The 24,657-nt window shown below is 30.5% G+C and overlaps 7 protein-coding genes across 7 annotated transcripts; 3 read left to right on the top strand and 4 right to left on the bottom strand.

The window, feature by feature from the left end:
• Window positions 1-6,690: 6,690 nt before the first annotated feature.
• On the bottom strand, window positions 6,691-7,058 carry PHYBLDRAFT_153099 (hypothetical protein; the record flags this gene model as incomplete). Its single annotated transcript, XM_018433061.1, has 2 exons — window positions 6,691-6,801; window positions 6,981-7,058. 2 exons carry the CDS (start codon window positions 7,056-7,058, stop codon window positions 6,691-6,693), a joined length of 189 nt encoding a protein of 62 aa, XP_018283881.1.
• A 138-nt stretch (window positions 7,059-7,196) lies between these two features.
• PHYBLDRAFT_175804 (hypothetical protein) lies at window positions 7,197-8,334 on the bottom strand (the record flags this gene model as incomplete). The annotated part of the gene is made up of 3 exons (XM_018437582.1): window positions 7,197-7,490; window positions 7,513-7,665; window positions 8,266-8,334. The coding sequence occupies 3 exons, from the start codon at window positions 8,332-8,334 to the stop codon at window positions 7,197-7,199; spliced, it is 516 nt and encodes a 171-aa protein (XP_018283880.1).
• A 1,382-nt stretch (window positions 8,335-9,716) lies between these two features.
• Window positions 9,717-11,748, top strand: PHYBLDRAFT_189482 (apses-type HTH transcription regulator; the record flags this gene model as incomplete). The annotated part of the gene is made up of 4 exons (XM_018439669.1): window positions 9,717-10,479; window positions 10,581-10,713; window positions 10,800-10,999; window positions 11,088-11,748. The coding sequence occupies 4 exons, from the start codon at window positions 9,717-9,719 to the stop codon at window positions 11,456-11,458; spliced, it is 1,467 nt and encodes a 488-aa protein (XP_018283879.1). The 3' UTR covers window positions 11,459-11,748.
• A 1,832-nt stretch (window positions 11,749-13,580) lies between these two features.
• On the bottom strand, window positions 13,581-15,972 carry PHYBLDRAFT_137591 (hypothetical protein). The gene is made up of 9 exons (XM_018429865.1): window positions 15,728-15,972; window positions 15,414-15,431; window positions 15,161-15,235; window positions 14,854-15,063; window positions 14,613-14,770; window positions 14,438-14,543; window positions 14,177-14,322; window positions 13,905-14,084; window positions 13,581-13,824 (listed from the first exon to the last, which is right to left on the bottom strand). The coding sequence occupies exons 1-9, from the start codon at window positions 15,807-15,809 to the stop codon at window positions 13,777-13,779; spliced, it is 1,023 nt and encodes a 340-aa protein (XP_018283878.1). The 5' UTR covers window positions 15,810-15,972; the 3' UTR covers window positions 13,581-13,776.
• A 2,103-nt stretch (window positions 15,973-18,075) lies between these two features.
• On the bottom strand, window positions 18,076-18,868 carry PHYBLDRAFT_175801 (hypothetical protein; the record flags this gene model as incomplete). The annotated part of the gene is made up of 3 exons (XM_018437581.1): window positions 18,076-18,576; window positions 18,657-18,751; window positions 18,817-18,868. 3 exons carry the CDS (start codon window positions 18,866-18,868, stop codon window positions 18,076-18,078), a joined length of 648 nt encoding a protein of 215 aa, XP_018283877.1.
• Window positions 18,869-20,300: 1,432 nt separating this feature from the next.
• On the top strand, window positions 20,301-21,815 carry PHYBLDRAFT_160748 (hypothetical protein). Its single transcript, XM_018434242.1, has 3 exons — window positions 20,301-21,062; window positions 21,272-21,391; window positions 21,456-21,815. The coding sequence occupies exons 1-3, from the start codon at window positions 20,367-20,369 to the stop codon at window positions 21,681-21,683; spliced, it is 1,044 nt and encodes a 347-aa protein (XP_018283876.1). The 5' UTR covers window positions 20,301-20,366; the 3' UTR covers window positions 21,684-21,815.
• Window positions 21,816-21,947: 132 nt separating this feature from the next.
• Window positions 21,948-23,773, top strand: PHYBLDRAFT_175799 (hypothetical protein; the record flags this gene model as incomplete). Its single annotated transcript, XM_018437580.1, has 7 exons — window positions 21,948-22,028; window positions 22,173-22,175; window positions 22,356-22,423; window positions 22,527-22,634; window positions 22,707-22,818; window positions 22,910-23,007; window positions 23,146-23,773. 7 exons carry the CDS (start codon window positions 21,948-21,950, stop codon window positions 23,771-23,773), a joined length of 1,098 nt encoding a protein of 365 aa, XP_018283875.1.
• Between the last annotated feature and the right edge of the window lie 884 nt (window positions 23,774-24,657).

Here is a 24,657-nt window from a genome sequence, read left to right as displayed (position 1 = left end):
TCTTTTTTTTTAATATACCCAGTTATCTGATCAATATTCTTGCTTTTTGCATTGTTGCCCATTATTTCATTATTATTATTATTTTTAAAAAAATAAATAAATAAATAAATACCAACTTTCTAAAACATTGAATTTCTTTTTGCTTTTGCTTTTTCTTTTGTTTAGTTTTAGTACATGAGGTCATTCACTCCCACCAAGTCAAAAGTTCGGTTTTTTTTTACTTTATTTAAGAATTGTAAAATTCTTGTAATAATTAATTCATAATCAAAATATTCAAAATAAAGAATTCTACAGATACTAAAATCGAGTGTATTTTCATTCATTACGGAGTCGATCTTTTAAAGTACAAAATATTTGATTGTCTACTTTAACTATAAGTATGGATATACATTTATATATATCACATTGTTATGTAGTATAAATTAATCTAGGGTATTTTTTTTAAAAAAAAAAGACAAAGAAAATTCCAGCAACTACAAGGATTTTATATATGAAATGCCAAGTGGCAATAGTCAAATTACGTGTGAGAAAATAAATAGATAGTCTGGAAATACATGGTAAGATCTCAGAGAAAAATTTTGTATATCTTATATTTAAATTAAAAATAAAATTTCATCAAAACATAAAGTAAGATGAAATAGAATATTTTTTTGAAACTATTGACGGGTAAAAGTAGATCATGTGTAAGCTTAATATAAATGAGAATTTATGATTTAATTTCAAAGTGGGAGGTGCGTATTTATTTTTGGTATAAAAAGAAAGAAAGAGAGAGAAAGAAAATATTCTAAAAGTCATCGAGATAATTAAACGTGGAGGTAAATGATGTATAATATTTGAATACGCTCTTCAGTTACTGTTGTTTTGTATTTTACTACAGTATCTATGTAATTATGCTTCAAAATATACAAACTGAAGTTAAAGAAGACAAAACCGCATAATATCTTAAGTGTAAACTAGTTTCTTGTTACTTAATTCCTTCTTTCCTTTTTGGTTCCTTAATTTATTGAGAATATGAAACAATTGCTTTGATACTGATTAAATAATACTGGGGAGAATGAGTAGATATTTACAAGGGAAAGTTGGCAGACAGATTCCCAGATAATAACACTGGATGGTCCAGAATACAGGACCAAACTATAAAATAGAGTATACTTCTACATACGTGCATACACATATGCATATATATTTGGTTATTACCGCTATAATAAAAGAAGGTAGCGGGGAATATTGTACATTGAGCACCAGACCATATACATTCTTCTTCTTTTTTATTATTAAGGCTGTTCTACATGAGATGACAGGATAAACCCTTGTTTTTTTTAAAAAAAAAAAATCACTGCTGTAACAGTATACCTTATGATTCCCGATGTATACGGGCGGGTGTTTTTTTTACGTAACTATAGTTGACTTAATGTTATTGGCGGTAAAATATGTGATACATGGTAATATCGCGACACGCGAGTTATACCTTATCCAAGAAATGTCCGGGAGGAAAAATACGTGCCTCAATACTTTGTCGCAACCCAACTAGTCTTACAAAATTTCAGATATACTTTATATATTTAGGCTTAGAATATTCTCATCCCATGTATATGTACATATAAATATGTGTGTATGTTTGTGTGTGCGAAAAATAAAGAAAATATAAAATCCTAGGCAGGTGAATCAAGCCATACTTCAGTTCTTTTTTTTTTTTTTGGTAATGTCAATCTTTGGATAAAATGCTGACATAAAAATAAATAAATAGATAAAGAGAAACCGAAATAATTAAAGAACGCTAAGCCCTATACAATACAATACAATACAACCTATTATGCTGTACTATACAATAGTATTCTACAAAATGCTACAATATCATATACTATACTTACTCAGCCAAATCAAGTCAGAATATAAGTAAAATATGTATAAATATATAGATACATAAAAACGTATGTTGCTCCTATCCATTCAAGAACACTAAAGTGCCATCGGCATAGACCAAGTGTTTTGACCGGGGTGGGAATTTTTTGAAAAATTGAAAAAGGAAAGATAAGTGGAGGATTGTGATTCATCATGCCATACTCACAAAAGGCGGAGAGTTGTTATGGAACTGAACACAGGTCAGGTTTATAGAATCAAGTCGAGCAAGAAAAAAAAAGAAAAAAGAAGACACACTTGAAATCTCTCACACACACGCCTATACACACAAAGAGTGAGAAAAGATGAAAAAATAAAATAAAAAGAGATAGTGAAATAGAGACTGAGTGCTTCGGGGAATTATTATTCAATAATCTTTACTATTAGAACTATTCTGTCTTAGTAATATGATGCCAACTATGGCAGCCATATGAATTACTGTAATTATTGTACGTCTCCAAGGAGTACCTTTTAACTGGGACTTTATTACACGATTGATCTTGCTTAAATATATTAAGCGAAATTTGGGCTATATAATAAACAAATAAATAAGTAAATAAATAAGAAAGGATCACAGTTTAGAAAGTCAAAAGAAGTGAAAAAGAAATTTGACCGAAAATTCGGGATAAACATTCTTAATAAACCTTCCAATTAGTATTATCTATTCAGAATAGTAATAATGATAGTGATAGTGATACTGGAAATGATATTGATAGTGATAATGATAATAATAACAATAAAATGGTCGGGTTTTGTGGAGCATTCTTATTTTTGTTTATTTATTCAATACCAGAGTCTTATAATTAGAACTTTATCAGTAATAAATCGCTATTATTAGTATCATTAATTCTAGTATTTTTAAAGAAGAAGAAGAAGAGAGTCCCCAGTATTTAATGGGCTTATTTTATTACTGGTATTAAGACCTTAAGTTTCTTTGATATGAAAAAGAAGAAGAAAAAGTCTACCTTTTCTTCGACTATCTATTTTTTATTTTTCCTTTTGATATTCCGGACTTGGAATTATTTTAAGAAAAAGAAAAAACTTCAGGGTAAAATTTTATATGATTAGCATTTTTTTTGCACGGTCCAGCAATATTTCATATATATATTCATATTACTAATGGTAATGGAGGACAGATATTTTTCACTAAATATTATTGACATTTCCCCACAACTCTGTATTGTATTATATTATATTGTAATATAATATACAAGCTTTTAATATTTTATGTATTTATTTGGATTAAATAATAAAGATAAAGAGATAGAGAGTGAATTAGTGAGAACAAGTTTATTATTTGATAAGCCTGGGCTTTGATGTCGAACCTTGATCTGGTCTTTTTGAAACAACCTCGTGTGTGTCACAAAAAAAAGAGTGGTACCTTGAGAACTGTAGACATAGAAAGTTTAAACATCAGCACCAGAAATGTGGGTCGCTCATCTTTGAATTAATTAATTATTAGTGGTAAGCAGTAAGCAAGGAAACTTATCAAAAAACTATATTTCCTTTGTTAAGTTATAATGATCGAAAACTGCCCATATATATCTCTTACATATATTTAACTTGAGATTAATTTGTCTTTGTTCAAAATAGACTAATTTCCCTTATTTTTCAAAGCAAAATTATATCTAGAATTTTGGTTGAACTTTATACATTTAAATAAATTACAAAAAGGCTATTCTAAGTTCATTGAAATATTATCCGGTTAAACCGTTCTTTCTTTCTTTCTTTATTTTATGTAGCCAAAAAAAAACAGAAAAGCAAAATTCTTTGATTCCAATGGAAAAATGATCAATAAAGTTCCACAGATTCATATTCAGAAATCCGTACACAAACACAAACACAAAAAAAAGAGCTTCCTTCTTCTTCTTAATAGTATATTATATTATATATATATATGTGCGTGTGTGTGAGGGGAGGGGTACGCATAATTGAAGCCAAATGACACTTTGTTCAAGTCCTCCAAAATAAAAATAAAAAGCGTCACTATTCTGTACTATGCTATATTACTGATCCTTTGAGTAGTACTGTTTCTTTGATAGGTAAGAGTAATAAAAAGAACATACAAAGGTGTCGGTTGGAGTGTAGCCAATTAAAACACACGCGCACATTAGATCATTATCCTCATAATCATCATCATCAGTATCGGTATCAGTTGTGTGAACGTCTGGGAAAGAGCTGAGCAAAAAGATAACTGGGACAGTTGTGCTCTGGATAGATTTCTCCCACGATTATAAGACACCGGGACCAAGATCCTTTTTTTTTTAAAAAAAAAAGAAGAAAATCATAATCAGATTTGAAAGGTGGCTAGTGGCATGAATATTATCTTGGATTGAAAAGAAAGAAAAAGAGAATAATATTAATTATAAATTATATATACATACATACATACATACAAATATTATTTTTTAATTTACTGTCATTAATTATTATTATATATTTACAGTCTATCTTTGATAGACACAATTACACAATCTCAGCCTACTTTTGTTTATGTATATATAAATCATCCCACTAAATATATTCAAAGCTATTCTTTATTTCATTTTAATAATAATATATAAATTAGAACGTCAGATTTTGTAACCATTTTGTGATCTCCACGGGTACTTTGTAAAATCGGTATTTATTTATTGTGATAAGAATTTTCAAATCAAAGTGAGCTAATACATATTACTCTTATTAAGATACTTATTACGAATAGCTATATGAATAACTATCTATCTATGTATATAAATTATTGCTATACATAATGACCGTTCTTTTATTTAAAAAAATTATGTGAAATATGCTATAGCCATTTATATATTTTGTAATTAACATCATTTTTTTTGTTCTTTCATTAGTTCAATATCAATTAATAATACTTTTATTAATATGCTTCTTGTTTGGTAAAGAATCAAAAGGCTTAAAGGATCCATCATATTTCAAATGTCAAAAGATAGATATGTTTGAAACAACACAGCATAGTTTGCTACCCAAAAAAAAAAGCAAATGATTTCATTTTCTTCTTTCTATTTTTATATCTATATTGATATGTATTTATATAAAGGAATATTTTCACCCGAGGTACCTAATCAGGAAATACAAAATGTAGAGTAAGCATATGTTTATCATTATTATACGTATCATCATCAAGTATTGAATGTTTCTTTGTTTTTCTTTGCTTTGAAATTATAGAATTTATACAGATGTGGTAAGTAACCATAGCAACCATAAGGGGTTTTTGCCCAGGAATATAATATAAATTAGAAAGAAGAATCATTTAAAAAAACCGATTGATAGATCTAATGAAACAAATACATCAAATTGTATTAATTATATACATATATTTCTGAGTAGAACTTGGCAAAAAAGTATATTATACAACAACAGCAAAAATAAAAAGATAAAGAAACTACTTGGAGCACAACATGAACTCTTATTATTGGATAGATGGTTATTTTTGCCATATTGTAAGATGTGTTTTATTGTTATATATAGATACAGATATTAATAGCTATAGTGAGTTTCTTTCTCTCTTTCTTTCTTTTTTGTTCGATTGAGTTTCAGATACTCTCGCTTCTCAATCTTATTTTGGAAGAATAGATGGAATTTTAGCACACATTACAAAAAATAAAATAAAATCACCTAAAATCATTATTATTATTATTATCGTATTTTTTTATGAATTGTGGTATTAAATACATCTATACAATAATTTATTAGAGAGAAAAATAATATATCGTATTACTGGTCTGTGGAGTGTATTATATTTACAAAAGACTATATTTTTGAATGAATGAATGAATTAGTAGAACATATAATAAAATAAAATGACACATGGCCAAAGCCCCTCCATCTTTCTCTCTCAATTGCAGCACGCTTTTATGTTCTTTTGCTTTTGCTTTTGCTTTTGCTTTTGGTTTAACAATAAAATAGTATAAAGTGATCGATGACAACCCTGAACGATGGAGTTATTAATCAATATAGATATATATAGTAATAATAGTAATGAGAAATAAAAAGAAAAAAAAAGAAAAAATAGAAGATGCAGATGAAGATTAAAAGTGATACCGACAATGACCGAGCCCAACAATCGTTTCTTTTTTTTTGTACTTTTTGTGTTCGCAACACTAAATGAATAAATATTATATTATACTATATTTGTCTTTCAAGAAAATAATAATAATTATTAATTTGTACTTTTTATTTTAACTTTTTTTATCACATATTAATATCTTATTTTTTCCTTTCTCTTGAAAGGAGGGGCCCAACTATATGGTGCTATTATGTACGCTAGAGTTCATAATCTGTAAAGAGTAAAAGAAGAAATCTTTTGGGCATCTTTAATAAATTAAAGTAATTCGTGACTTGTTTATTAGCATATTGAATTAAAAAATAATAGAAATTAAAGCATAAAAAAGGAATAGATCTTATTTTATTATTTTCCAGCTATCAAATAGTAATAATATTTTTAGATGCTTTGTACAGCATTTTTACTTGGTTCTCGGACCTTTTTTTTTTTTTAAAAAATAAAAATAAAAAAATACAGACGTTTTCAAAAGGAAATTCAGAAGATTTCGGTTTTTTATTGGATACAGTTATTTTTATTCTCAGACATTTCTCTTGCTTAATTTAGACAAGCTCTTTTTACAGTGAAAACAGTGCCAAATGGCGGATTCTACAAAATAGACGGAAGTTTTATTTCCAATGGGCGGTTATCTTATTTTCAAACTGCGGTTATTTTTGGATAACTAAAGTAGTTAAATATGCTTATTCCTCAAGAACTTTTTAAAAGTGTCTGCAGTGTTAGACAAATGCTCTGAGATGCTTAGGAGGAACAGAGTTGTAGGCTTCCGTTTTTCTGGCGATTAAACCGCCATTCTCGTCGAATATGCTTCGTTTGACCTTGTTCTTAACCTGCCACCGATCAAAAAATTCCAATTGGGTTGATGAGAAAGATAGACACACTTATTTCATCGACTGTATGAATTGGAGCACTATCCATGGCCAAATAATATCTTTTCTCTTTGTATAAGTCCATTTCATTCAGCATTTTATAGATACACTACAAAGAATATCCTGTAAATGCCCTTCACTGACCAACCACTAGGTGGTCTGGCGTTTATGTCAAAGCCTGATTCGTCTATAAAAGTAGATCTTTCAAGAAAGTTCATGTCTATTTTGCCCCATTCTTCAACCCACTAGTTTCGATTTGCGAGTTTATATTCATCATTTCTTGCTACAGGATGGTGATTTATTCTTTTGAATGAGAGATTGTATTCATTCTTTAATAAAGTTTGAACACTGGAAATCTACAAAGTGAAGTTTCCGGACTTTTCAGTAAGAGTTGCAACTGCATCACTCACTTGAGCGTGAGAATACTCATCGTAAAAGTTGATCGGATAGACCTTGTGTTCCTCATAAAGTTGACTTGACCTCTTAATTACTTTTCTCGTTTTCTTTTCAAGAATATTCCAATTTTTATCTTCTTTAAACCTCTTTGCCCACTTTTGGGCTGTTCGTTCCGCGCTTCCACCAACTAGACTTCCAAACTTTGCAGCACTGTAAAGCTTTACTCGGTTATAATACACAAATAGAGGCTTCCGCTAACTAGTACATTTATTATACGTTATGTGCTATTCTTTTTAAAAGATTTGCTACGTCTTCTATTCTAGTATCTGGGTCTTTAAGTTTTGATTCTCGTTCTGGTCCCTGAGATTCGCAGTAATTTCTAATGTTGGTTAATGCTTCCAGATTAGAATAGATTATTAACTTCCTCTTCTAAATCCATCGCAATATTTCTATTCTCGCCATACGTTTTTCCTTGTCTGTCCTCGTTCGAAAAGAAGGCCCTCGTTTCACTCTTTGTAAGTTATACGAAGATAGGAAGACAAATATAAAAAAAAATCCGCCCGTTTGTTATTTTATCTCCAGATCATTAGTTTCAAAAACCGCCCTTTGGCACTGTTTTCGCTGTAAAAAGAGTTTATTAAATTAAGTAGGAAAAATGTCTGAAAGCCAAGTAAAGATACTGTAGTGAAAAGGATATATAGATAGTGAGTAACAACAGATAGAGAGAGGTAGAGAAGAAAAAAAAGAGGATTTGATAGGTCGTTGTACTACACAGTCACAGAAGTTTTGCCTTTTTAATTTTTATATATAAAGGTTATAATTAAAATAAAAAATAAAATTAAAATAAACAAGTGATTTTTGACTGATTTTTAAAACGAAATATATGTATATATATATAATAAAATGCAATATAAATTATACCACCATATGAATTGATTGACTGATTGCTTGATTGATTGATTGATTGATTGATTGACTGACTGACTGATTTATTGAAAAAATGTTTTCTTTTTAAAGAGCCTATCTAACCTTTTTTTTTATAGAGGTTTCTGATACCAAGATTACATCCATTTGTACATTCATGTAAAACATACACATATTCTATTTTTATTTTATTTTATAATAGAAAAATTATATGAACACTGTGGCTAATGATATGTGTGTATATATATGTTTTTTAATAATTAATTCATTGATTAATTCATTGATTCATTCATTAATTATTCATTTCATTATTATATACATCAAATCAACATTATCACTACAATCATGACTGTAACCATAGCAACAGATTGCAATATAATGTTTTTATTATGGCGCCAATAGCTTATTCATAGCTTAACTTCCAAACTAGGGAGGTAAAGAAAGAAAGAAAGAAAAGAGGGGAAAGAAGAAAGGGGTTTATAATACAATAACTTGTATATACACATAAATCATCTCCATTGTCTAAATTGTACCTTTTTTTTTAAAAAAAAATCAGCAGCAATAGTATCAATATATATATATACAACATCAACACATGATTGTTTTTCATTTGCCGTTTTATAAACACTTGTATTTATTTTGAAATTTTTAGATCTTAAAATTTTGAGATTTCCATTCAAAATAAGTCATAACAAATTCTACTTTGATAATACAGCTCTATATAAGATATAGCTATACTTCTATTGTCTATATATGTCAAATACATATAGAGACCTTGAGAAAATTAATATAAAGATATTGATATATAAAAATAATAAATGATAAATTGTAGAACATGAAAAAGAGTAAAATAATTTTTTTTTATTTATTATAATCATTATAATTTTTTTTATTTTGTTGAGTATTCTATCTCAACTTTTCCCTCCTCTCTTTCTCCTTCACTCCCCCCCCCCCTCTTTCTTTTGTATTATATTATATTATACATATATATAATATATGTATTTTGATTTAGCAACTTGCCATTTTTGAATTCTTTAAGTAGATTTCTTCATTGACAGTTCTTTCTTTCTCTTTCTTCTCTTTCTTCTCTTTTATTATAATTATTTTAAACATATTTAATTATTAATTTTATTTTATTTTTTGACATTTTTGTTTCAATTATTTATATAATACTTCAAGTCAAATAATAATAAGAATATTAATATTAACAATAGTAACAGGACAAAAGCTTTATTCTACATCTATAATTTTAGTCCAACAATATATATATATATATATTTATGTATATATTTATATATAAATATTTATATAGATATATATATATAAAAAACAAGTCAAGGAACATTTTATTTTATTTACTTTTCATTTTTTATTTTTTTATTTTTTAAAATTTTCATTCATCTACATTACCAAACTACTTCATTATAATTCTTCAATTCTCTAAATATCTATAAATACATATTTTAATACTCACATATACACACTATTATTACTATACAAAGCCTTTTGTTCCAACCTCAATGTTTAACACTCAAGGCACACCTTATATACCTACCATGGCCACAGAAAAACAAAGAGAGTCCTACGACAACTTGAGCAGGCAGAATAACTACTATACCTACAACCAAGTCAACCAAGTCAACCAAGTTCAGAACACACTACACCATCCGCACCTCACACTCTCACACACTCATTCGCTCACACACACACTTACTCTCTCTCACACTCATTCTCTCACTCATTCACTCATTCACCCTCAGCCACACCCTCATTCTCACTCTTATTCTCATAATGCAAACCATAATATTCAGCACAACTCTCATGGCATTCACAACCCGCACATTCACCAAGAAAATCCTTATATATTTGACATGGATCAAGTATCCTCTCCCTCGCTATCATGGAGCCAGACCTCACGCACAGTCATACCATCCAATTTCCCGCCAACGCCAACACCAACAATCACCACCACAAACACAAACACCATCAAAACCGATTCTGAATCCGAGACCACAATCGCAAATGCAACAATCTCAAACTCAGTCTCGGTCTATTCTCCCACCATCAACAAAAGCAGTAATAATAATAACACCACCAACAACAACAACAACAATAACAATAATAATCATTCTACTGCCATTAGTACTCTAATAAATGACCCCGCACATCTGGATCATGCACTCTCTCAAGACTCTATTGTGCCTATTGCTCCAAATGTACCAAATCACAGAAATAAATTGGCAACATCTCTATGGGAAGATGAAGCAACACTCTGTTATCAAGTAGATGCCCGAGGAATTTGTGTAGCCCGAAGACAAGGTAAATTTATATATATATATATATATAAATATATATATTTGAATCGATCGATTGGGCTAATAATTAAACTTTTTTCTTTCTGTTCTTCTTTTCCGAATTAGATAATGACATGGTTAATGGTACAAAGTTACTCAATGTTACTGGAATGTCGAGAGGTAAACGCGACGGAATTCTCAAGAATGAAAAGAGTCGTGTCGTAGTAAAAGTTGGTGCAATGCATCTCAAAGGAGTATGGTAAGATTCTTTATTTTCTTTTATTTTCTTTTATTGTATTGTATTGTATTGTATTGTATTTTATATTAATATCTGTAATAATACAGGGTGACATTTTCACGCGCAAAGTTTTTGGCCGAACAACACAACATTGCTCATGAACTACACCCGCTTTTCGTTGATGATCCTGGACTCTATTTCTTTCGCAATTCTCTGCCCTTGCCTCCAGTACCAAACTATTATCTTGCGTCTGAATCATCAAACGACTATATTTCTCAAGACATGTATTCTCATACACATTACAACAGTAAGCATAAAATATATATGTTAAAGAAGTAGCTTTGGTCTGTATTTAACTTTCTTTTTTTTTTAAAAAAAATAAATAAATAAATTAGATTATCAGCATAGCCATCACCACCACCATCACTCTCTCAATATCCATTCTTCGACACCTGTACCCCTCGCTGAGCTTCCGTCTGTACCACCTGTACCGTCCATGATACCTATGCAACATGAGTCGAACCTTTATGGCTACAAACAAGACACACACATTTACGATCACGGCCATAGCAACAGCAACAGCCATGACCATGGTCATAACCATAACCATAACCAAAATTATGATGGTTGTTATATGGATGAAAAGAAAACTCAACAATTACGCCCATTGTATGAAGCACCACATCCAACTCACATCTCATTTCAGAGTCCAAATTCACAAGGCATCGATCAACAGCACGCAATTCACTACAACACTTTCTTTTAATGTACATATATACATATATACATATATACATTACGCACACACACACACTCACTCACTCACTCACAGTTATAAACACGCACGTATACTACAAATACATCTACACACTACCCACCCACTCACACGAGCACACATACATACATACATACACACACACACCCAAATTCATCTTTTCTTTTCTCTTTATTTCTTCTTTCTGTTATTCTTTTACTAAGCTAAATTTCATGCTGGTATATATATACATATACATACATACATTCATACATACATTCATACACAAATTGTACACATTTTTTTTCTTTGTCCGTCTTTGATTATATTATATTATATTATATTATATTATATTATATTATATTATATTATATTATTATTATTATTTTATGTTTATGTTTATTATTTTATTTTCCTTGTTTCAATTATATATATATATATTATTTATTTATTTATTTATTTATTTATTTATTTTTCCATTATATCATATTAAAATTCAACTCTAGTATATTATACTTCTTTATATATTTAGTGAACTGAGAGATTGCATGTATATTAGTTTGTATATGTTTAGTGTAGTGTAGTGTAGTGTAGTGTATAGCATAGTTTATTTTATTTTATTTTATTTTAAACAAAGATTTTATAAAATCTTGCAATATAATACATAACATACATCTATATGTTTATTTAAAGCTTTTGAACGTTTCACAGAATGGTTCTTTTAGATATCACAAAAATAGTAATAATAACCTGTGGATCTCGGGTTATTTTGATGTGTATTTTTGTATGAATGTGCGTGTGTGCATATGATATATTATAGTAGTGTTGTAGTAGCATCTTTAAGTACTCGTGTAAGTTATCCAGAATTGTAAAAAGAAAGAAAAAGAATACACACATACACGCACATACGCAGGTATATATATATATATATATATATATATATATAGAATGTCAAATTATGATACCAAAAAATCATATTGCCAACATGAACAAGAGCTATAAAATATCAAAACTTGATTTCAAAAGAAAGGAAGCTACAAGTGTTTCTTGTTTTGCTGACATTATAATTTTAGTAACATTTTGATTTGATATATAAGCTTTATTCTCCTTGTCCTTCTTGTGCTCTTATTCTTATATCCTATTTGATTCTATTCTCAAACATGAAATTTACTTTTTGTCTTCTTTGTCTTGTGGAGTCTCAATGGTTGCAAGTTCCACGAATACAGGAAATGTTAGAATTTTCGTTAGAGTGCATTTATGTAAAACTTTTGTAAATGTATTTTAGTTTAGTTTAGTTTATTTATTTTATTTTATTTTTTTTAAAAAAAAAAAGCACAAAAAATGGATGGACCAAATTCTTGGGAACACACCGTTACCATAGCAAAATAAAGTACAGTAGAATACAGTCAGTGACGTTGCTAAGCACAATTATTTGTTCTAATTTGGCAAACGTGCTCAAAAGATAATATACATATATGTACATTAACAATAATATATTTTTATTTAATAAATAAATCAGATAATATATATATAATTGATCAAATTCTCTTGTATCATTTTTTTTGTCTTTTTTTTTTTGACAGTAATGAAATCAATTTTCTTTGTTTCTAATTGTGATATCTGATGGTCAAGCCTGTGCGCATAATTTATTTTTTTATAAGAAACTCGATCGTTTATTTTATTTGTTTTCTTTATGGATCAAATATGGGATATTCTTTCTTTCTTTCTTTCTTTCTTTCTTTTAATACGGTGGCGCGATGATTATCGATTCTTTTTGATATCCAGTATCGTACAAAGAGACACAAAAGATAGACTGAGTCGAAAGTGTAAAAGAAAGAAAGAAAGAAAGAAAACGAAATGTGGACATGTGTACATGCATTGATAATTACAATGACTAATAAGCTTTTGGTCAATTTCCTTTTAACTAGAAATATATATATATATACATAAATCAAAATAAATATAAATATGTGTATCCAAGTAATTAATTAATTTATATAAGCTTATAACTGAAATGTATGAACAAACATAAGTTTTGTGTTTTATATTTTTGGATAGAGATTTATATTTTATTTTAATTTATTTTATTATCGAATGAGTCCTGCATCTGATAAAAGAAAGACAAAACTACCCTCTTTTTCCATTGTATTCATTTATTTATTTTTCTTCTCCATTTGTCTTGAATGTACTCTATTTATATCACACCGTCTTTGTGATATAAGAGAAACCAAAGAAAGTATCAAAGGAGATAAAGAAAGATCATAAGGGCTGAGAGAGCAAGAGGATAAGAGGGAGAAGGAAGAAGAAAGGAGGAATTGATGTTGTTGCTGTCATGACTTTCTAAAGTCAAATACCGGCTCTGGCTTATTGGAAAACAACTATAATTCAAATAAATGCAAATGGAATATCAATATCAATAATTAATACCAAAATAAATAAATCATATTCTTCATTTTACCCTATCAAGATCAAGCATAACTTCATCTGTCAATAATTCACGAATCTTGAGAGCCTGGATATTCTCGCATGCTTGTGCTGGCGTAGACGCTCCGATGATTACTGAAGTAACATTTGGATTCTTAAGACACCATGCCACAGCCAACTGGGCTGGTGTACATCCAATTCTTTTTGCAATAGCCTAAATAAATATCAATTAATTAATTAATTAATTAACTATATATATATATATATATATATGTGTGTGTGTGCGTGTGTGCGTGTCTTTCTTACACAGGCCATCTTGATCTTTTCTAGCTTTCTTTTTCCTTCTTCACTAAAGAATCCGGACCGGAGTCTGTTTATGACCGGGTGGTCTTGGATTGCAAGACGTGTATAAGGTGGGATGACTCCTTCATTATATTTACCAGTCAATAGACCTAACAAAGAAAAGAAAAGAAAAGAAAAAAGAAATCCAAATATATGTATATATAAAAGTAAGTGAGACAGACAGACAGACAAACATACAAAGAAGGGGTTATTAAATAGACAAACCTGAGGCAAGTGGAGACCAGGTACACATTCCAAGTCTAAATTGATTAAACAAAGGAACATATTCTTTTTCGATTCGATCACGATTCATGATATTGTACTGTGGAGACTACAGAACAAGACAAGAAATTAGATATACATATAATTTTTTTTGGTTATTCTTAATAATGCTTCTTACTTCTGTAATAGGTGCTATGAGCTGAAGACGGTTGGCTACACCCATGGCTTCTATGATCATATGTACCGGCCATTCACTTGTTCCCCAGTATAGTGCCATTCCCTTGTCAATGCACCAATTAAAGGCACGTACAATTTCTTCCATTGGAGTATCAGGATCTTTTGTTGTTGTTATTAAAGATATAGATTAATAATTTGCGTTTACATTATATATATATATATATAAATATATATATTCTTACCAGGTCGCTGTGCATACAAAATATCGACATAGTCCAGCTGTAGTCGTTGTAAGCAAGCAACTGTTCCCTCAAATACATGTTTTCGAGAAAGTCCGCGATCATTGGGGCCTTTTCCACCCCAGAAAACCTTTGTTGAAATGACAAAATCGGATCTACGAAGGCCAGCCTGGTTACGTAGCGCAAGTCCTAGATCAATCTCACCCTGGCCACCTTTTGTATTTATAATAATCATCGTTAATGGATCAAATATATATATATATAAATATGTTAAAGAAAGAAATTTTTCTTCTTACTTTTTAGACTTTACCTGCATGGCTCTCGGCCACGTCAAAATGATTAATGCCCATTTCTAAAGCAGTCTTTACGATCTCGGTCGTCTGTTCTATAATAAAATAATAGATCAAATTAATGGAATATATAGAAAGAGATACCAGCTGTATATTTTATTATGTCACGTATTTGTCTGTGCGTAAATCTCTATACATGTACATATTTGTATGTATTTACGTGTATATATGTTTACGTATGTGTTTTAGTGTTGTGAAAAATGGGATGCGTACCAGGTGTGATTTGGCCTCCTGAATGATATATACATATATTTTTTTTCCAACATTTTGATTTTGATTAACACACACACACACACACACACAATATATATATATATATATATATGTATATATAGAAAATGTCACGGAATTAATTGTAAATTTGTCATTACAAGAATCATAATTTTTTTTTTATTCATTAATGTTTTAAGCATGCATATATTTATCTAATTGCCAATACTAATTTCAATACCAATTCTAATGCTAAATGAGACTTGTACATGTGAATTTATTATTATTTAAATAGAAAAAAAAAGAAAAAAAAATACCAAAAGTAATCCATGATCCCAATGACAAAATGCTGACTTTTAGACCAGAGTTTCCGAGATAACGATATTCCATAGCCGTCATCTAAATTTTTTTTTTGTAATTTTTTTATTATTATTTTGCTTTTGCTTTTGCTTTTGGTTTAATTTTATTCTTTGTATCTTTTAATTTTTGTTTTGAAATAAAGAAAGTGATAAAGAAAGAAAGAGAGAGAGAGAGAGAGATAGTGTGTGTGTGTGTGTGTGTGTGTGAGAGAGAGTGAATTAAGAAAAATAAGAAAAATAGGAAAGAATAAGGACAATAATATAATCTTACAGGGGCACGGGTAAAGGTTTAAAGACGGTTTTATGATACTTGAATCTTTTTTATTCGATTTAATTATTTTATTTAACCGGGTTTTTCTTTTTTTTTTTCTTGTACTTGGGCGATCAATTTTTTTTTTTTTCCAAATTAAAAAATTAAAAAATTAAAAAATTAAAAAATTAAAAAATTAAAAAATTAAAAAATTAAAAACTAAAAATTAAAAAATTAAAAAAAAAAAAAAATTAAGAAAGAGAGAAAGAAAGAAAACTATTACGTCAATTATAATGTATATTTTAAAGTCTCCTATTTATTCGGGTTTTTAATAATATTTGTCAGCTTGTTATTGGACTATATTTTTAGAGTTATGCACAAGTATAATTTTGTTGGAGTGGACAAACTAAAAAAAAAAAAAAAGATTGTTTTTCTTTAGATAGAAAGAGATGGTACTTGTTCATTTAAAAGTCTGTTCACACCATGTGTTTGGACAATTAACGCAATTACTACTCTTATTATCCAATAATATCCTTTTATGTTAATCTCCGGTTGATATAAAATAAATGCCGACAAAATATCTACTCCGTCAGTTTTTATATTTATAATATATAAAAAAGCAAAAGGGTGATATGATGCAATGCCTGTTTAGAGCTTTGATTATTTTTTGTTTGAAGAAGAAGAAAAAAAAGGGAAATATATGTACAGCACTTGTATATGTGTATTTATTTATATTTATATAGTATTCTTATTGTGTCTAGTCTTGCAAGTCTGCTGTCCGTGATCAGGAGTGCATTGCCTTTTGGAAACATGTTTACTGTAAGTGACCCACAAGGACACAAATAAACAAAAAGGAAAAAAAAAAGAAAGAAAAAAATTCGAATACGTTTAGCATATTCAACAAAATCAACTACAGCTACAGCTACAACTACTTTTAAAAATATGTTCTTTTTTAGTTAATTTACTTATTTAAAGAGGAAGAAAAAGAATTGAGATTGCAATTACAATTACAATTGATGTTTCTTGTCTCTTGTTGTTGTTGTATTGTTATTATTTTGCTTTCAGTTGATTTGACGGCTTAGTGTGTAAAACCCTGGATTCACGTGTGGTTGAGTGAATTGCTTTTTTACCTTGTTTGGTACATTGTGTAGAGCCAATTTAGGAAGTAGCCCGTAGACTTTTTGTGTATTGGTTCAAAGTATTCTTTATTCTTATTATTTATATTATACCTTGATTATATCTACTATGTATACACCTCTTCATCTCTTTTTTTTTTTTTTTTTAATTTTTTAATTTTTAGCTTAATGAAGACGGAGTTGTTTTATTGGTGTGTTATGTTATATTACTAGTGCTATTGTATATAAATCAAATCATATAAAATAAATGTGTGTGTGTAGTCTGTGTGCCAGTATATATTGTAGTATAAAATATCCATCATTTGTCTTGGAATAAAAACTCCTAATAAAAAATATATATATATTATATACACTAATGAACTATAACTATAACTATAAAGAGGTACACAAGCACACACACTAAGAACCAAGAACCAAGAATTAAGGAACTAGGCACCCACACTATAATTACATACAAAAAGGTATACTTTTTCACTTTAGACTTTGGGATTGTAAGAGTTAATTTAATGCATCGATCAAGAAAACATTGTTTTATATATATAAAAAAATAAAAATTCAAGTTATTTACTATAAACACAAAATAAAGATAAAGATAAAAAAAAATGATATTGTGGGAGATTATTATATATAAAAATAAATCTACAATTTTGTCTTCTTCTTCTTCTTCTTTTTACTTCTTTAAAATAAGACAGAAAGAAGATGAAGGAAGGGGTGAAGAGAATGAGTGAAGGAGAAGAATAGAATAAGAAATGATTAACATGAAAGCAAACAAAATAAAGAGAGAGAGACAAGAACAATATAGAAAAGTAGAGGGAGGGAGGGGGGGGATATTAAACCCAATAAGAATAAGAGAAAATTATAATATAAAAAAAAAAAAAAAAGGGCTTTTTGGTCTTTTTTTTTTTTTTTTTTTTTTTTTTTTACTGCACGAGGACATCATAAAAGTTTGGGGTAAAGGTATTTTGTGACTGATGGTGGTGGTGTTGATGATGATGCTGTTGTTGACTGTAGTGCAGTTGACGCACAGCCTGTTGCTGTTGTTGATATTGTTGTTGCTGTTGTTGATGATGATCGTTTTGAGAGATACCAGTATACATTGATTGATGATGATGATGATGATGATGATTATGTTGCTGTTGCTGTTGAATTCTAGAGTTGGTTGGTAGAGAAACCGAGACAGAAGAAACGGAAGACGATAAAGAGGATTGGGAAGATTGGGATGACCAATGGAGAGGGTTGGACAAGGGAGAGGGTTGTCTGGCAGGGACCGAGACCTGGACCATGTTTGCGGGATCGATGATTGGAATGGCTCGTTTGGAAGGATTTGATTTACGAGGAGACAAGTAAGCCATTGGTGGTGATGTGTGAGGAGATGACTGCGGAGATATCCGTTGTTGAATACGTTCGCGATGTTCATAAAGCTATTTGATTTGATTTGATTAATATGTATATATGTATATGTCTTTTAAAAATCTATGTGCTTCTTTTTCTGCTTGTGTACCTCATCTGGACATTGGACCGGGCAAAACTCAAGGTCATCATAAAAGTTACGGGCCAACTCATGCTGGGCCTTGAAGTGCTCCAAGCGTCTTTCGACTATAATTAGAGTTGATTAGTAAATTATAGAAAAATGAATATTAATATTAATATTAATATTTTACCTGAAGGTGCTTCAGAGTGCTTGTAAACTGGAGATACACGGGCTGGACTCATTATGGTTTATTGGCAAGAAATATGAAAATGAAAATGAAAATGAAAATGGAAATGAAAGTTGGAAAGAAAGGTGAAATGCTTTTTAGATTGTGTATAATTATATTTTTATAGTTGAATAAGCGCAAGTTTATGCGATGTCCTACTAATAATTATTACTATTATAATAATTTTTCCCCCCCAATCCCATCCCCTCTCTCTCTCTCCTTCCTCTTCCTTTTCTTTCATTCTGATTGGACACTCCATCGTCCCACCTAACCCTTTCTTTCTTTCTTTCTTCCTTCTCTCCTTCCTTTTCCGATGATCACAGCGCGACAAAACCAAAACGGAAATGAAATCAGCCATTTCTGTCTGTGACTTGGTTTTTATTAGTTCTATCTATATATGTTTTGTCTATAGAGAAAATAATATATATACTATTTATTAATTCATAAATCATGGGACAAATTATATATACAATATATATATATATATTATAAATTATTATTATTATTATTATTTTTATAATACAGTAAATTACTTGTATACATACACAAGCACACACAGACAATTTTTTTCTTTTTTAAAAGAAAAAGAAAAAGACTTGGAGAGAGTGAAAATCAGGCCACTATATTTTTTTTATATTATATATTTATTAAGATTAAAATATATAAATAAATAAAAGTTGCGACAACAATTAAATGACAATAATAATAATAATAAAAAGTGTGATAAATCGTACATTTCTCGAAATTTCTAGAGTTTCATAATTCTAAAACAATAATTATAATTATAATTATACTACTAATAATTCCAGAATTCCAATTAAAAACCAAACCAAACCAAACCAAACCAAACCAATTTGCTGTATTCCTCAGTGCGTTTTTTAATCTAAAGAAAAATAATAATATATCTGTTATCATTTTTCTCTCTCTCTCTCTCTTTCTTTAATATGCAGCAAGTAATGCAGACCATGATAAAACTAAATTATTATTATTATTATTTCTCTTATAAGAACCTATACATTTTTATATATAAAATAAATAATATATATATATTTAATACACAAAGATTGTCCTTAATCTATAGATCAAGCCACCCAATAAGATAATCAGATCTTGTCTTCAAAAACCAAAAAAAAAAAAAAAAAAAAAGTTCAAATGACAAACATGGACTCATTTGGTGCAAGTCACATATACATTATTACAACTGCGTGTGTGTGTATATGTACAAGGGAAACGTAAATAAAATAAAATAAAATAAAATAAAATAAAAAGGGCATCTATCAAGTAATCTTTTGTTAAACCCCATCTAGCTATCTGTATATTGCATACTATATTACTATTATCTCTGAAGTTTAAATCTTATTTTATTTATTTACTTTTTTAAAAAAAAATGTATATAATTAATTAATTAATTAATTAATTAATGAATAAATTATTTTATTTCTTCTTCTTCTTCTTCTTCTTTATATAAAATAAAATAAAATAAAATAGATAGATAGATAGATAGGTATAGAATTATGAAGGCTCCTACTACTCCAAAAAGATTCCGTATCAAATCGCCATGTTCGACTGCTAATATCGGCCCAGGCTTTGATGTCTTGGGTATCTCTCTCTCGCTTTACCTTGTGTTGGACGTCGAGGTCATGACAGCAGGAAAGACATTCGAGATGACTTATTCGGGCGAAGGCGCCAAGGATGTTCCACTTACTCCAGAGCAAAACTTGATCACCAAGGCCGCTCTTTATGTGCTTTCGGCGAATGGCATCTCCAATCTCCCTCCATTCCTCAAGATTCACGTCCACAACCCTATCCCACTCGGAAGAGGCCTCGGTTCATCCGGAGCAGCCGTCGTGTCCGGTGTCCTGCTCGGAAACGCGCTCGGTGAACTCAAGCTGTCTCAGGAACGCTTGCTGGACTACTGTCTGATGATCGAACGCCATCCGGACAACGTTGCGGCTGCTCTGGTTGGCGGATTTGTGGCCTCGTACCTGTCAGAATTGAGCCCAGAGGTCCTCAAGGGTGTCCCGACCTCTGAGTCTCTGCTGGAAAGCGTACCCTCACCAAACTTGCCCCAGCCCCCACATGGAATCGGTCACTATGTTCGTCTTGGATGGGCCAAGGAAATCAAGGCCGTTGCAATCGTGCCCCAGTTCAAGCTGGCCACCGCAAAGGCCAGATCGGTTCTTCCAGACCAGTACAGCCGTCATGATGTTGTGAGTAACAAGTTTATCTTGAGTCTTTAGTTAGTTGGATTGTAAAAAAAAGAAAGAGAGAGAGATCTAATGTGTTGCAGACATGTGCATAAATAAAATACACATATAAAGAGAGAGAGAGAGAGAGAGTCAGAATATAAATCCCAATCCCAAGTATGATTCTGATTCTGATTTTGATCCTAATTTCTAAATCCTAACTTTGTTTGTAGATTTTTAACTTTCAACGTCTGGCTGTCTTGACCACTGCTCTTGGCCAATCTCCCCCTAGCCCTGGTTTGATTTTCAATGCCATGCAGGACAAGATCCATCAACCCTACCGCAAGACTTTGGTAAATACAAGTATAAATATAAATACAAGTATAAATTTCTAATTCCAATTCTAATTTATTTTAGATTCCTGGCCTTCCTGAAATCCTTTCTACCATTACACCCGAAAAGTATGATGGTTTGCTTGGTATCTGCCTGTCGGGTGCTGGACCTACCATTCTGGCCTTGGCTACAAAGAACTTTGATGAGATCGCAAAGGCCGCCCAGGAAGTATTTAAGCAGCATGGTGTAAAGGAGAGTTTCTACAAGGTCTTGGATGTAGTTGAAGACGGATCAACCTGTGTGTACCTTTAGGTTTAGTTATTTATTTATTTATTTGATACTTTAAAAAATTATTATAGACTATGTTATATTTTGATAGATAGTCAAAGAGAAGAGAAACGATTATTATAATATTAATAAAAGAAATCCTTTGACATTCACTCTATTTTTATTTTTATTTTTATTTTTATTTATATATAGACAGTTATTTATAGATTTGTATTTTTCTTTATAATCATATACCATATATATTCATTGTTTTTTTTTTTATATATCTAAAGAAAGAAAAAAGTTTACATGCCTGTGAATATGCTCCTTGTAACATTTACATCAAAATTGATCTTTTGTCCTGTCTGGTCAAAGGGATTAGTACACGTGGTAAGAAGGAAATCATTACTATTCTTGCTCTATAGATAGACATATTGTTTTAATCACATCAAATCAAATCCCACTACTGACTCGGAAACTCTCTTCTCCTTTTCAACCCCTTTTATTACTATTACTATTAATATTATTATTAAGCCTGTAAGAATCATGACAATCTTCATTTTCTCTTTCTCTTTCTCTTTCACTTTTAAGCACACAAATCCCAAATACACGTCCAGTATTCTCACCATACACCATACACCACTACACAACTTGGCATCATCGCTTTCAAGAATACCTCTTTTGTTCTTTTTGAAATAATACCATAGCAACCCAAAGATCAATGTTGATCATACCCATACTTGTATTGACCTTTTTACTGGCAAGAGTCAACTCAATGGAGCTAGGTGACCAATGCTCTTCAAGTCCATTCTATACGTATGTCTATCTACTGTATAATCAAAATCAAACAACTAGTCTGATGCCCTTTTCGTTTGAATAACCATATAGATCAAGTTATCAGTTTGGTGATTCGTGTGATAACATATACCTTTTCTGCGACCCAGCAACAAACACTTGTAATACAAAAGGATGTACAAATGCTGATTATCTTAAAGGGTAACAAAAAAAAAATACAAATTCCTCCTGGTTTACCTCCTCAATTTCTTAACTTATTAATTTGATCTATAGATGGGATTTAACTGTACGAAAGATGCCCGACAGATGTGGAAATGGTACCTATTGTCCAGACAACAATTCAAACTGTGTTCCACTCTTGTCTATCGGTTCTCACTGTGAAATGGTAAACAAAACAAAAAAGGATCAATTTCTTTGTTTCTTTATTAATTTTTTTTTTTTTTTTGGAATTATAACATAATCTTTTGTATAAATAGCAACGCGATGATGAGTGCTCGGGTCAAACTTCCATCTGCCTCAATTCAACATGCTTTATAAAGGGAGCTCCAATGGGAGGAAATTGTGGATCTGACACGTAAGTAGACCTTTTTTCTTTTCTATCTAACATTCAACTTCTTCTTCTTCTTCTTCTTCTCACTCCTTCTTACTCCTTACTTCCCCTTCTTTCTTTCTCTCTCTTTTTTTTTTACTAACCCCAATAACCAAAAAAAAGAACAAATTATGTATCTTATGATGCCGAGGGATTTGCTGTCCAACAGACTATCATCAGAGATAATTGTACGATTGGCTCGTTCTGTGAAGATCAGACTTCATATACCTGCATTCCATCAAAAGTTAACGGACTGGCATGCAACCAGGACCGCGAATGTATCTCGGGAACATGCAGCAACGACGGTACTTGCGTCAATGGTCCGGACGTCTTCCACACGATCCAGCCCTGGCTCTGGGGTGTTCTGGGTGCAGCCGTGACGATCTTTGTGCTGCTGATCTTGGGTGCTCTCTGGGTCTTGCACCGCTACCAATCCAATCTCGAACACGAAAAGATTGCCAAGTTCTTTGGCGACAATGAAGAGTTTGGTCGGTATGCCATGGCCGACCGAGACGACGAGGACACCTCGGCTTCGTCTTATGACGGCGGCTATTTCCCTGACCGGCCACGGATGCCAATGCTCGCCAACGAAAGTGTCGTCTATCTGACCACCCCAGATTACATCAAATCGTCCTCGCTTTCGACTCACTCGAAGCGCAATGCATCAGCTACCCGTCTCCGAGACGCAAACGCTCCTCCACCACCACCTCCTCTAGGACACGAATCAGGAAATGGTGCCCTTTTCTCCTGAACACACATACATATACATATACATAAAGACCATTCATTTATATACTTCATACTTTTACCAAAAAAGAAAGAATAATAATAATAATAATAAGAAGAAGAAGAAGAAAAGAGAAAGCTTATATTATTCAGGAGTCTTAATTTCTTCTTCTTGAATTTTTTTTTTAAAAAAAAACATACTATCAATAATAACAATATTAACACTGATCAAGATGTGTCTTTCGACTGAATAAATTAATCATCTCTTTATACTTCTTTATCCTCATCTTCTTTAATCTATAAAGAATTGTATGTATGTATATATTTTTCTTTTTGTAAAGAAAATTAGGGAACAAAAAGACGGGCGCATACATGTACATAAGCATAGTTATAGACATGAGTATATGCAGATACACACTTATCTTGGGCCTGGCTATATAAAGTTATTTCTTATTATGATTGTTAAATATATATATATATATATATATATAGATGAATTAGAATAATATAATATAATATAATATAATATAATATAAGTATAGTGGTGTCAAATGCAATTCTTTAGCAGTCATACCCACATTCTTGTGTCACTATATCTAATGTGTATAGTGTCACATATGCGGTACAAAATAAAATGAAATCAAAGAAATATAGAGAAAAGGAAAGCCACAGATCGATCTTTTCTTTGAGCCAGAAAATATATACAATAAAAAATTATTTATTTATATAAAACAAGACAAGATAGGATTGTGGTGCAACAGCAGCTTGTTTGACTATTCTTAATTGTAATTCACAAGCAAAATAACATCTGATCTATGTATAATTGGCACAATACAACTTGGATCGCAAAAATAATAATAATAATCAATGGTGCAATAAGTAACAAACACACGCAGAAATACAGTACAC

The sequence above is a fragment of the Phycomyces blakesleeanus genome (assembly GCF_001638985.1).
Source record: "Phycomyces blakesleeanus NRRL 1555(-) unplaced genomic scaffold PHYBLscaffold_41, whole genome shotgun sequence".
NCBI lineage: Eukaryota > Fungi > Mucoromycota > Mucoromycetes > Mucorales > Phycomycetaceae > Phycomyces > Phycomyces blakesleeanus.
This window is presented reverse-complemented; position numbering and strand designations above follow the sequence as displayed.